The sequence below is a fragment of the Notamacropus eugenii genome, chromosome 4, assembly GCF_028372415.1.
Source record: "Notamacropus eugenii isolate mMacEug1 chromosome 4, mMacEug1.pri_v2, whole genome shotgun sequence".
Classification (NCBI taxonomy): Eukaryota; Metazoa; Chordata; class Mammalia; order Diprotodontia; family Macropodidae; genus Notamacropus; species Notamacropus eugenii.
This window is the reverse complement of record NC_092875.1, coordinates 366,489,834-366,502,971: the sequence shown is the minus strand read 5'-3', so window position 1 is coordinate 366,502,971 and position 13,138 is coordinate 366,489,834. Positions and strand designations below refer to the sequence as shown.

Here is a 13,138-nt window from a genome sequence, read left to right as displayed (position 1 = left end):
TAACAGACTGTCCACATGGAAGACAGAACCAAAACATTTATTCAGATACCAGAAAGCCAAATCCATCATAGCAACAAAGAGGCCTATACACAATAACAGTGCAGGGGGTAACACTATTCCCTAAGCCTTCCCACACATGAAAACTCACAGCTTGCTGCCTTCTTCCTCTCTCTCTCTCAGTTCTAACTGCTCTGACCGATTTCCTCCCAGCTCTGCTCTACCCTTCCTGCTCTACCTGTTCAGCAAGCTCCTTCCATTATAGACTCATGTGACTCAGGCTTCCATATGACTCAAGCAGGTCACATGGGCCTATTAATGGATGGGAAAGATTTTCCCGTTAAGAAACAAAAATATATTAACAATCAGCAAAAATACATTTACAATATAAGCCCAAAGGAAAAAGGATATAAGCAGCTAAAAATATCTCCTTTTAATGTGGACTACTGAAATTCTACCATGTATTCCCCTCAGCCCCAAAATAAGGCAAATTTCATGTTTTGGGGGTTTTTTTTACATAGGTGACATTGGAGTCTGGTTTGCTGTATAGAGTTAATCTGCTAGAAATACTTGCGATTCCTTCCATCAAACTGTATTTCCAATCCATAGAGTCAGTGGCCTCAAAATGGGGAGATATCAGCTCTATCCAATCATGACTGCTGCCCAAGTATAGGATGCTCCTGCTGTTGGAAACATTTTCTTTTTTTCCCTAGTGTTTCTTTTTGTATAGCTTCATGGGAATAGACAGATCACCTAGATTCATTTATCTGTAGCTGGTTTCATGCAAGACAGAAAGCTGAGTTACTGTCATGAACATGTATTATCGCTGCTCTTAGCCATGATAAGATATTCATGGAACTGCTTTAACTTACCTGCTGGATGAACATTAACTCATATAATTATACAGGAGGGACTCCTTCCCCACCCCACCCCCACTCAACCTGTTTTATACCTAAATAAAAGTGCCCAAAAAATACGTAACTTAGGGTCATCTAATAGGATTGCTTCATAGGGTCAAAACAGCCTCCTCCCTAGGTTTTTATGACATTCAGATCTTCTACTTGTCCGACAAGTGTTACTCAGTCTCCTTTCCTGGATCTTCATCTACCTCATCCCCACTAACCATAACTTTCTCCTTGCACCCTCTTTTCTTTTCCCTTTGCACTATCTCATTTAGTAATCTTATCAGCTCCCATAGGTTTCATATCCTATGTAGATGATTCTCAGATCTATTTGTCCAGCTCTAACCTCTGCCCTGAGCTACTGTCTCACATATCAAACTGGATGTTCTGTAGACATCTTAAACTCAGCATGGCCAAAAGAAAACTCTTTCCTCCAAACCTTCTTCCCTTCCAAACTGTCTTCTTTGAGAACGCAGGACAAACCATACATAACCTGTTAGTACTGAAGATGCCAGCATCCTCTCATTTACCCAGACTCACAACCCCACATATCCAATCTGTGTCAAACTTGTCATGTCTGTCCTAATGTCTCTCCTTTATATCCCCTTCTCTATATTCACACAGCCACCCCTGTAGTATGAGCCCTTATCACCTCTTGCCTGAGCCAATGCAGTCGATGCCTGATTGATCTCCCCATCTCAAGTTTCTCCCCACTCCAATCCATCCTCCACACAGTTGCCAAAATGATCTTGGTAAAACATCAATCTGATTATGTCACCCTTTGCTGAATAATCCCTACTAGCTCCCTGCTGTCTCTAGGATCAAAAATAAAATTTGGCTTTTAAAGATATTCACCATCTGGTCTCTTCCTATGTTTCTAATCTTTTTGCACTTTCCTGCCCTTTATATTCTCTACCATCCAGTAGCACACATTTTCTTGCTGTTCCTCCCAGAGGATGCTCCTCCATATCTGGAATCCCTGGCTTGATATAGAGCTTTATGGTTTTCAGAACTCTTTATCTTGTTATCTCATTTGATCTTCACAGTGACCCTGTGAGATAGAAGCTTTCATACTTCTCATTTTAGAGAGAAAAAACCTAAGGCACAAAGAGTCTAGTAAGTATCTGAAGTAGGATTTGAACTCAGGTCTGCCTGGCTCCAAGTACAGCACTGTGCCAGCTTGCTGCCTAGAGTATTCTCCCTCCTTACCCCTACCTCTTGGCTTTCTTCAAGATTCAACTCAAATTTCCAGTTTTTTGCTACCACAAAGAGAACTGCTGTTATAAACATTTTAGAACATGTAGGTTCTTTTCCTTTTTCCCTAATCATCTTTGAAAATAAGCCTAGTAGTGGTATTGCTTAGGTGCCTATGTAGGTACTTTGACAACTCTTTGGGCATAATTCCAGATTGCTCTCCAAAATGACTAGATAAGTTCACAATTCCACCAATAATGAAATAGTGTCCCAATTTTTCCACATCCCCTCTAACATTTGTCACTTTCCCCTTCAGTCATTTTAGTCGATCTGGTAGGTGTAAAATGATGTCTCAAGGCTGCTTAAACTTGCATTTTTCTAATGAATAATGATTTAGAGCATTTCTTCAAATGACTATAAATTGTTTTGACTTCTTCACTGGAAACTTTATATCTTTTGATCATTTATCAATTGGGGAATGACTTATTCTTATAGATTTGACAAAGTTCTTTATATATTTGAGATGTGAAATCTTTATCTGAAGAACTGTCTATAAAATTACTTTCCCAATTTTCTGCTTTCCTTCTGATCTTGGCTAAATCATCTCTTTAATTCCAGGCTTTGCTTTATTTGTACAAAACCTTTTTAATTTAATATAATAGAAATTATCCACTTTAACTTTCCTCTCTCTTGTTTCTTCATAAATTGCTCTTCAATACATAAGTCTGACACCTTCTGCAGAAGGCCTTTGTAAGTCACACCATCCCTCAGCCTCCCACTGCTAGTATCTTCCCCCCTAAAATTCCCTTACATTTATATATATCCTTTACATGTGTATAGATATAGATGGATATTGCATTTCATCTCCTCCATTAGAATAGGAGCTCCTTGACAGTAGGAACTGAGATTTTGCCTTTCTTTGTATCTCTAGTGCTTAGCACAGGTGCATTAAGCACCTAGTAAGTGCTTAATAAATTCTTGTTGACTGAGTATGTATGTGTTTATGTATGTATTTCTACCCACAACGGGCTTCATGAGGACAGCACACTTCCATTTTTTGGTCTTGGTTATTCACATTGGAAAAACTATGATGAAGTAGCCAAAAGTATAATCATCCATATATATAATGTGTTAAAGTTCCTTTTTTAAATTACAGCTAAGCATGTGTTTGAGTTATTTTCCCAGTTGTGACGATGACTAGTACAAAGTCATCTCTGTGTTCCCGCCTTGTCCAGCCAAAGACATACATTTTCCAAGATGTTTGGCAGGAGTTGGGGTGCCATAAAATTCGAGGTGTATCTCACTTTAAGCTGCTGAAATATCTGGATATCCTGGTAAAACTCTTATCAGTCCAATCAGTGACCCATTGGCAAGATGCCTCACAGGAGGCTGAGTACTACAAGATTGAAAGCGTAGCTGAGATGCCAAAGAGTTGTGTTAGGTGGGCAGACCCTTCTTCTTTTCTAGGCCTGGATGTGGTGTATTTTAGTGGCTTACTAGCAACATGAATTTGATACCTATATTCCATGTTCCTTTTTTACTTTAATTTTTTTTACTTTTTTGTTTTTATTTTAATGTAACTATTAATGTAACTAAAGCATCACAGCTTGTCAGATCAAAGAGGACCAGGTTGATTGTGCCATCTTTTGATGGTCACTCTCTAATGAGATAATAGGACAGCAGTTTTGACATTTGGGCTCTAGAAAACCATTTATACGTGGAGAAACTGAGGCTTTTCAAGGTAAAGTGAAGGGGTTTGCCCATAGTCACGCAGCTATCAGTATCAAGATTTGAACAAGTCTCTGGACTAATGCTTTGTGGTAACAAAAAAAACTTTTATAACATTATAATATAATTAATATAAGATAGTATAGCATAATATATATCTCCAGTAATGTAGGTGAAAATCTTGCATACACACATCCCACTGAGGTTGTACATGGAATTTACCATATTTACATTGCCTAGAAAAGTTTATTTCATCATCTTATGGTTATTAATAAGTAGGATATAGACTACTATGTTTCATAATTAACTTGATCTTTATAGTAATTTATAGTTTCTATATGAAATAAGAACAATCCTCAACTGAGTATAATAAAGGTAGTAAATCTGACTGTTTAAAAAAAAGGAAGAGTGAGCAGTCTCCTGAAGACAGATAAATTCAGAATTACAAATTTTGTTACAAACCCCAATTCTTATTACAGGCGTATTAAAGCCAATACACAGCTGGACCTCGGGAAAAGCATCACAGCTTGTCAGATCAAAGAGGACCAGGTGGATTGTACCATCTTTTGATGGTCACTCTCTAATGAGATAATAGGACAGCAGTTTTGACATTTGGGCTCTAGAAAATCTAATGTTGCCACAGCTCTGTGAATGAACTGTATTCATTGTCAATGGTTGATTAGGTTTGTATTCTAGGTAGGAAAATGTTAATGTCATTGGGTCCTAGCAGTACTTGGAGACTGCATGGTCATCCGAGTGTTAGTTTCTGGGGCATTTTCTCCTCTTGGAGCTTAGATCAGGCAGGCAGTCAATATTTACTAAGTACCTACTATGTGCTAGGCATTGTGCTTAGATGAGAAAACTGGACTGACCTATTGCTAGGGAAACTAATGGTTATCTGGTTACTGTTTAATGAGTCTGACTTTCTAAAGACTCCAGTTTCCTTGGATATCATGTTTTATAATGAGTGATAGCATGAGCTTAACTCAAAGCCACAAAAGCCTTGATTCAAGTCATGCCTCTGTCACTCATTAAATGTGTGAGTCTCTCAAAGTTATTTAACTTCTCCAAGAGGCAGGGGCTGTTTACCTGGGATCCACAGACCTTTAAGAAATCCATGGACAGATTTCAAGGGTATGTGAACTTGAATGGAAAATAACTAGCCTCCAAGTATTTCAATTGTTTAAAAATATTATTCTGAGATGGGCTCCATAGACTTCACTCGGCTTTCAAAGGGGTCCCTGCTCTAAGACAATAAATTACAGAGAAAGAAATCAACAAGCATTTAAGTACCTACTATGTTCCAAGTACTATGGTAAGTCCTAGAGATACAACACAAGGCAAAGAAATAGTCCTTCCTTTTCACAGAACTCAGCCTAATGAGTAAAACAACATGCAAAACAATATAGACAAGATAGATCCAAGAAATATAAAGGATGAATTGGACATCATCCCAGAGATGAAACACTAAGTTTAAAGAGGAATGGGAAATGCTTCTTGAAGATGGTAGAACTTTAGCAGAGATTTGGAGGAAGCCAGGGAACCTAAATGGCAGTAAGGAGGGAGACAGTTCCACGCATGGGAGATAGTCAGTGACAATACCCAGTCAGGAGATAGAGTATTGTGTTTGAGGAACAACAGAAACCAGTATCACTGGTCCTTGGAGCACGTTAGGGTAAGTCAGGTGTAAGAAAATGGGAAAGATAGGAAGGAGCCAGGTTACAAAGTACTTTAAAAGACAAAAAAGATTTTATATGTGAACCTAGAGGTAAGAGGGAGCCAATGAAGTTGATTAAATAGGGGATGGAAAAGCAGATTAACAGCTGAGTGAGGAATGGACTGGAGTGGAGAGATACTTGAGGCAGGGAGACTGAGTGTGAGATGCTAAGGCCCAAACTAGGTGCAGTGACAATGTCAGAGGAGAAGAGGGGCCATATGTGAGAGGTGTGAGGGAGGTGGAATTGACTGGACTTGAATTAGACATGTAGGTTAAGTGAGAAGTTGAGAACAGCATCTCCTTGGGTAAAGGTAATTTCCTCACCTAGACGTTCCCTGTATCAAAGAAATCACTGGTTCAGTCCCTGTCATGAACATATTTAAACACATGAAAACTAGGACTCTGCTGGCAGAGAATTACAAATGGTAAGAGTCTGCTTTTTGTGGTCTAGTGGTTTTAATAGGGCTTCATTGGTTAATTTTGTCACTTAAAAAAAGTCATGTGTTCTTCTCCGGGAGTTTTTAAAAATAAGGAACCATGATTTTTTGGCAACTGCAAAATTCATATAAAGATAATTGTAATTATAATCTTATAATGATGATAGCCAATGTATTCCCACTAAAGCCAAGAGTCAAACTGAGAAGCTACAGATTGTTTTAAAAATAAGTTTGGTTTGTTCTTTTACATGAAATTGATATATTTTTTTAGCATAGACTTGCCTGAAGTAGATCCTTCTTTCAGGTTTTGTAGTAATAAAATAGTAGCAGTTCTAGCTGTGCTTTGGAATTGTTTGGGTGAGGATTCAGAGTACACAAATGTTTAGATGAGGATTCATGGCACAAATCCATGACTGGGCAATTGGGTTACATTCTGAGAACTTGCCTAGTAATGACCTGGGTGTCTTTGTAACATCATATTACTTGCCATGGGACAAAGGCATGGAATTGTGTGGATGGAACGCTAAGCAATGGGGCCAGATTAGCCCCATGAAACTACCTCCCTGTGTCTTTCCAGTGCCCTCTTGATGTTTGCCAAGGTGGGCATACAGTGACCATGAATCGTAGTATATTTCCCTGAGCCAAATGTTGAAATTCTCTCTCTCTCTCTCTCTGTCTCTCTCTCTGTCTCTGTCTCTGTCTCTCTCTCTCTCTCTCTGTCTCTCTCTCTCTCTCTTTCTCTCTCTCTGTCTCTGTCTCTGTCTCTCTCTGTCTCTGTCTGTCTGTCTCTCTGTCTCTGTCTCTCTCTCTGTCTCTCTGTCTGTCTGTCTCTCTCTGTCTCTCTCTCTCTCTGTCTCTCTCTCTCTCTCCCCCTCTCCCTCTTTCCCTCTTTCCCTCTCCCTCTCCCTAGAGCAGCATGTCTACCATAACACAATCAGTGTCTTACTGGTACTTATTGCAACATTTAAGTTTTTAAGATTCCTTTCCTGAACTCTTGTGATAACGTTGTCAAGTTTAAACCTCTTTTTTTTGTTTTTTTAATTTCAAAAAATTACTTTCAGCTCCATGTTGTTCATTAGGTTATCATTGTGTCCTGAATCACAATTCTGTCTCCCTCAAAGCCACCATGCATCTCTCATAAAGCAATAATGCTTCTTGCTAGACTCCCTCCGTGTACAACATCACTGAAGACAGAGGAATTAACTTACATACTTGTAACATGCAGTTACACCTGCCTGTTACCCTAGTATAAGGTAACCTACAAACCACTGTAGACATGAAAGCCTATTGAAGCATTAATCCTGGAGCACTCCCTCAGTCAGTCAGAAGCTGCTAGCTACAGAATAATAAGGACATGTTAGTAATGGTTCAGCTTCCCCAAGTTTCCCTGGAAGGCTAACATAGATGTTATGCCAACTGGGATTGAGATTGTCCAAATCCCACAATTCAAAGAATCAGAGTGTCCCTAACTGAATCCAATCTCTGGGGCAGTCCTCACCTTTCTGGAATACTTTGGAGGATTACGGATGTATGGAAAATATTTTGGATCCAGCCTAAAGCAACGTTGGAGAGGTTTTCGTCCTTGCCAGAATGGAATCTGGCCGAGCAAGTGCTGTGCTAGTGATGTCTCAGCATTCTGAGGCAGCATCATTAGTCAAAGGGTAGGACCAGTGACACAGCCGCAGACGCACATAGATGATGAAGTCCTTGGGCTAATTTGCTAGATTTACTGGAGTGCTCTTCTTCTCATGTCAAAGATGTGGTCTGAGCACTGGCATCATTCCTGAGTGTTAAATTACCCTCATTGTCACTTTCGAATACCAAGGTGACATACTCTCCAGGTGCTGAAAAAAACACAAGACGGAAAACTCATCACCCATTTTTGGTGTAATTTAGATGAAACATGTTTTGGTTTTTTTAAAATTATTCAATGGTTTGATTCTCTCTGACCCACCTAAATCCATTCAAAATAATATCATTACAATTTTAAAATACTTAAAAGACTTTCCTTATTTTTTTAAGTAGTGAATTTTTTACTGGTGTCTGAGTAGGACAAAATTACCAGAAAAATTATTGTACTTAAGTATATTTGTTGTACTCTCTTATTATATTCCACTTTTTCCTCTCCAAACCAGTTCAAAGTCCTTGAATTTTCTTATTCTTTAAAAAAAAATTGTTACCAAAATATTTCAGAAGCTCACAAGTAGCAAAGCAGATACAAGGCTTGGAAAAAGGCAAAAAGTCCATATGCTCATATTCATCTGCAGGACCAGGAAACCTTGCAATAGAAAAAGGAACTTGAAGTATTAGGCAATTGAGTCATTTACCCAAGATCCCAAAGCAAGTCAGAGGAAAAAGTAGGGAGCTGCTTTCTTAGTTGACTTTGCCTAATAGTTGGTGGAAATGTCCTCTCCTTCTCCCAGGAAATTAGGGGGACATAGGGCCAAGAGGCTGGTCAGAGCTATGGTTTCGTTTCCTCCACCACTGCTGGGCGATCCCCAGGAGGTCCCCTGTGTGTAATAAGGAGGAAGGCCCCTGTTATTTGAGGAACCAGAGAGTTTAAGAACAGGAACCCTGGGAGTGGGTGGAGTAACAATGGGCTGTGCCTGTTTGGCCCAGGATAGTTAGTTAGTGAGGAGGAAAAAGGTATTAGACAGAGGAGTATGCTAGCATTGGGCAAAGTATTGGTACTGCCCAAGTGCCAGGTGGGTGCAGTGCTTGGATAAGCTGGGGAGAGGGAAGACACCTTATTACATTCTGCCTTACACTTATTCATGTGGAAACAAGCATTTTTCTATAGTACTGTTTCTCACACAGGACGTCTCTGGTGATGGGTCCTGCCAGTTTGCAGTGTCACATATCACAAATGGAGATTTCCTTCCAAGCACTTTCACAAAGATATCTGTTTTCATAGATTTTTTTTAATGAAATGCCCTAACATCTCTATATAATTTGTCAGTCAACTTATTCAGCTTCTGCTGTATGCCAGGTACACAGTGCTGGAGGCAGCTAGTGCTAGTAACATTGTTTTTCCATTTAAGAAGCCTGAGGCCTGAAGAGATCATGACCTGAAAAAGTCTGACCATCCATAGGTCAACCCAGGAGTAGACCTTGGATCTCCTGGCTCCCAGATTAATAAACAGAATTACTCATTTCTAACTTCTAACAAATGACCTTGTCCTCTTCTGTGCCTTTTGTACCAGCCTCTGGAAGCCTGATAATTAGGTAGAATAGTCTCTACCCACCAGAAGGAATCATTTTTGATGTACCAGACCAGAATTATTTTACTAATAACACACTCGACTTTGTACTTTCCTACTTAGTTTCAGGTCTTGTGACCTCGGTGAGGGAGTGTATGAAAGACCTGAGAAGTTAAAGTGTAATATGTACATAAATACTATCTGACCATTGAATATCTATTAATGTTGTGCTTAGTTTTTGTTTCCCTCAAGGCTTCTGGACAAAAATGTTATTTTTTTTTAAATTTGTCAATTTAGCACAACTGTAAAGGAAAAAAAAGTGGTTAGTTAAAAAGTTAGTAAAAACCCCAAACTTTCCTCATTCAATCTATCAACAAGCATTTTAACGTTGAGCTGAGAGATCCTTTTAAAATGTAATGGGGATTTAGCAAGAACATGTTGTCCCTTCCTACCCACCTCTCCAATCCCATATTTTATTAGTATTACCTTCTATTTGAACCACAGAGTAACCACCTGAAGTGTAAGGCATGGGTATTATTAACCCCATCTTACAGTCTTATAGTTTAGGTTCAAAAGGTTTAAAGTGGCCTGCCCAGGATCATGCAGCTAGTCAGTGGCAGTGTAAGTGGCTAGTGCTTTCTCCAGTTAACCCTGAGGCCTCTGTCCATCTGTTTCTTACCGACAACACTTCTTTTAAAGTTTCCTAGGTCTACTGTATTCGCAAAGTTCCTTGCAGGCCAAGGTACCACCAAAGGGATACAAATAAATATAGTTGCAGTATCTGCAGACCTCTTGCCAATAAAGGATTCTAAGTGATTTCCTACACTCTAGTACAGAATCACTTGCCCCTCTCCTGCCACTGACTATGGGAAAAGAGTGATGATGGCAGCAGTATGAATAGTATTTCAGTGGCAAGTTCTGCCAGGTTCACCACTGTTCATTCATTTATCCAGTCATTCAGTAAGTGTTCGCTGTGTGCCAGGTTCCAGTCATACAATGACAAACAAGACAGTCCCTCTCCACAATAAGCTTTCATGGTCTTCTGTTTGTTATGTCTCACAGCTCTGTAGATCTGGAGTTGAAAGAGACCTCAGGCGTCACCTTCTTTACAGAGGAGGAAAGGGAGGTCCAGATGTAAAGTGACTTGCCCAAAGTCACACAGGCAGAAAGTGTCAGATGTGGGATTTGGACCCAATCTTCTGATGCCAAATCAGTTGCTCATTCCACTGTGCCACCCTGTCCATCTGACACAAAATGATTGGTAGAGAGGGGATAATTGTAGAATCTACGAGAAACCGTTTTAAGAATACCTTCCCAGGCCAGATAAATTGGTAAATTATGTGAAATCCTCTCTGGTGTCAGACTCCATCAGAATTCTCAAGGTGTGTCACCACAGGTTTAAAATATGTCTCCTCTTTATCTTTTGTCTCCTCTTTATCCTTTTTCTTATTATTTTATTGATAATATTTTTCTTTATATCACTGTCTCTTCCAAATAAGTCCTTCTCTCCCGTAGCAGCCTCCCTTGTAACTAATAAGTAGTTAGGTAAGACAAGTCCACATAATGATTATGTCAACTCCAGCTCTGCAGATAGCCAGGAAGAATCAGTCTTCTGATACCATGATTGGCCACAGGATGTGTCAGAGTTCTGGAGTCATCCAGTGTGTTTTCCTTTACATCATTGAGATCTCTATATACATTGTTCTGGTTCCTCATGCTTTGTTCCGTTTTAGTTTATGTGAGCCTTTTCAAATTTCTCCCACTTCTTCATATGTATTTTTTTCTTATGATATGGGAATATTGCATCATAATTACGGACCACAATTTGTTCAGCTATATCTCAATTAATGGATAACTGCTTTTCAGGGTTGTTGTGAGGATCAACTGAGATAATATTTGTTAAGTGCTAAATAGTTGTTTCTTAATAAATGTCTATTCACTTTGTTGACCCCCTTTTTTCCATTTCTTTGCTACTACCAAAGGAAAAAAACATGCAGTTATATGTATGCTGGTATATGGGACTTTTCCTTCTATTTTTGACCTCCTTTGATACATTCCTAGTTCTGGAACTGCTGTGTCAAAGGATGTATGCAGTTTAGTAGGTTTTTTTAGTGTAATTTCAAACTGCTTCCCAGAACAATTGGACCATTTCATAGCTCTACCAACTAATAGCATTAATGGAGCTGTTTTTTCTCACAGTTCCTCCAACATTTACCATTTTCATCTTTGCCATCTCTGCCAATTTGGTTGTGAAATACAACCTCATTTATTTTAATTTATATTTCTCTCACTAATGATTTGGAACCTGCTTTCATATGATTGTTCAATAGCTTTTATTTCCTTCTAGCTCTGTTTTGTGATGTTTTGGACCCCCAATGTTTCAGAGAAGATTTTGATTGACATCATTGGAGTGGACTTTGCCTTTGCAGAACTCTGTGTTGTTCCTTTGCGCATTTTCTCCTTCTTCCCGGTTCCAGGTAAAATTTTCTGATTCCTTTTCCCTTTGGCATTCTTACTTTGAGAGTAAATAGTTTATTGAAACTGCCTTTTTACAGGAAGATTTGAAAGAGGGGAAAAAAAGATATAAAAAAGCAGGAAACTTCCATTACTAATAATATAGCACTTTTAAGTGCTTTGCATGTATTATATCAATTGAGATAAATGCAGTTTGAAAGACAACAATGGAGGTCAGGAAGAAAGATGGTTGGCTTTACTGGCAGGGCTAGAGAAGAAATTTGAGGATGTGACCTGAATATGAGGGAGGAAAATAATGGTAATTCAAAACAGATGGAAAATTAGGACACTGAGAAGCCAAGAAGATAGCAAAGGAGCTATGGGTTGAGAAGTGTTCAAGAGTAATTAGAAAAATGCAGCCCATATTTTGTCATTATTTGCCCTTAAGAACAGGACAAAGCAGTTGAGATAGAATTTCCAAGTCATGGCCACTTAGACTCAGTGACTTCTTAGACGTTAACAACAAAGCCTCCCCACATGCTGTTGCGTTCATTTTTCTTGGATGTCTGCAGAAACTGTCCAGTGAGTAGGTAAATGCAAATGAATGGAAGAACCAAACCCTTCTTGGTCAGATTCCAGTGAACGGAATATTGAATTGTGAAGTAGCCAGGTGTAGGGATTGGCTCTATTGTCATGAAATAAAACCTGTGCTGGTCTTGTTTGCTCTAATAGGTCTGTAAAGAAGGCCTGGGGGGGTGAGGGGGGAGGGGGCGCCGCAGCTTGGTGGTGCAGTGAGCAGAGCACTAGCTGGAGTCAGGAGGACCTGAGTTCAAGTCCGGCCTCAGACACTTGACACACTTACTAGCTGTGTGACTTTGGGCAAGTCACCTTACCTCAATTGTCTTGCCTTCCCTCCTCAAAAAAAAAAAAAAAAAAGCCCAGTGTTCAGACTAAGATCATTATAGCCACTGTCCAACAGTGATAAGGCATATATGTATGTCTGCAATTAGAAGCATATTTCTTATCTTAAAGCAGGAATTGTATCTTTCTGGGTCTTTGTTTTCTCTTCCCTAAAAAGAAGGGGATTGAACTAGATGATCTTTAAGGTTCCTTGTAGCTGTAAAATTCTGTTTCCCTCCTCATGTTGTGGCTAATTGAGCTAAGAGGTGACTCATTACTTCCTTAACCAGACAAAACTATGTTGTACTGAAAAAGTAAGATGAACTCTAAAAGTAAACTGGCCTCTCCAGTGGGAAGTTAAAGCACATAAATCCACAGGAATACAGCCGATAAATTTTCTCTTTCCATAAACTATTCCCTGGAAATTAGATTTCCTTCCCCAACAGTGACTACTTTTTCTTTAGTGTTTGTTTGCCTGATGCTGATTCGCAGAGGCTCAGGCCCATTCTCAGTTGTTTAACCATAGCTGGCTGGTACTTTTCAAAAGATGCAAAGCATGCTGTCCTCTTTAAGGCCCTTCAAAATGCAAAAATTTAAGGGAGGTTCCAG

The 13,138-nt window shown here is 39.3% G+C and overlaps 1 protein-coding gene across 3 annotated transcripts in view; it reads left to right on the top strand.

Moving 5' to 3' along the window:
• Positions 1-13,138, top strand: part of ANKH (ANKH inorganic pyrophosphate transport regulator) — a 160,089-nt gene that overhangs the window by 143,092 nt on the left and 3,859 nt on the right. For all 3 annotated transcript variants that reach the window (XM_072605451.1, XM_072605448.1, XM_072605450.1), the window contains one exon: positions 11,523-11,652. In XM_072605451.1, coding sequence (XP_072461552.1) covers positions 11,523-11,652 — 130 coding nt within the window. The remainder of the gene's footprint in view (positions 1-11,522; positions 11,653-13,138) is intronic.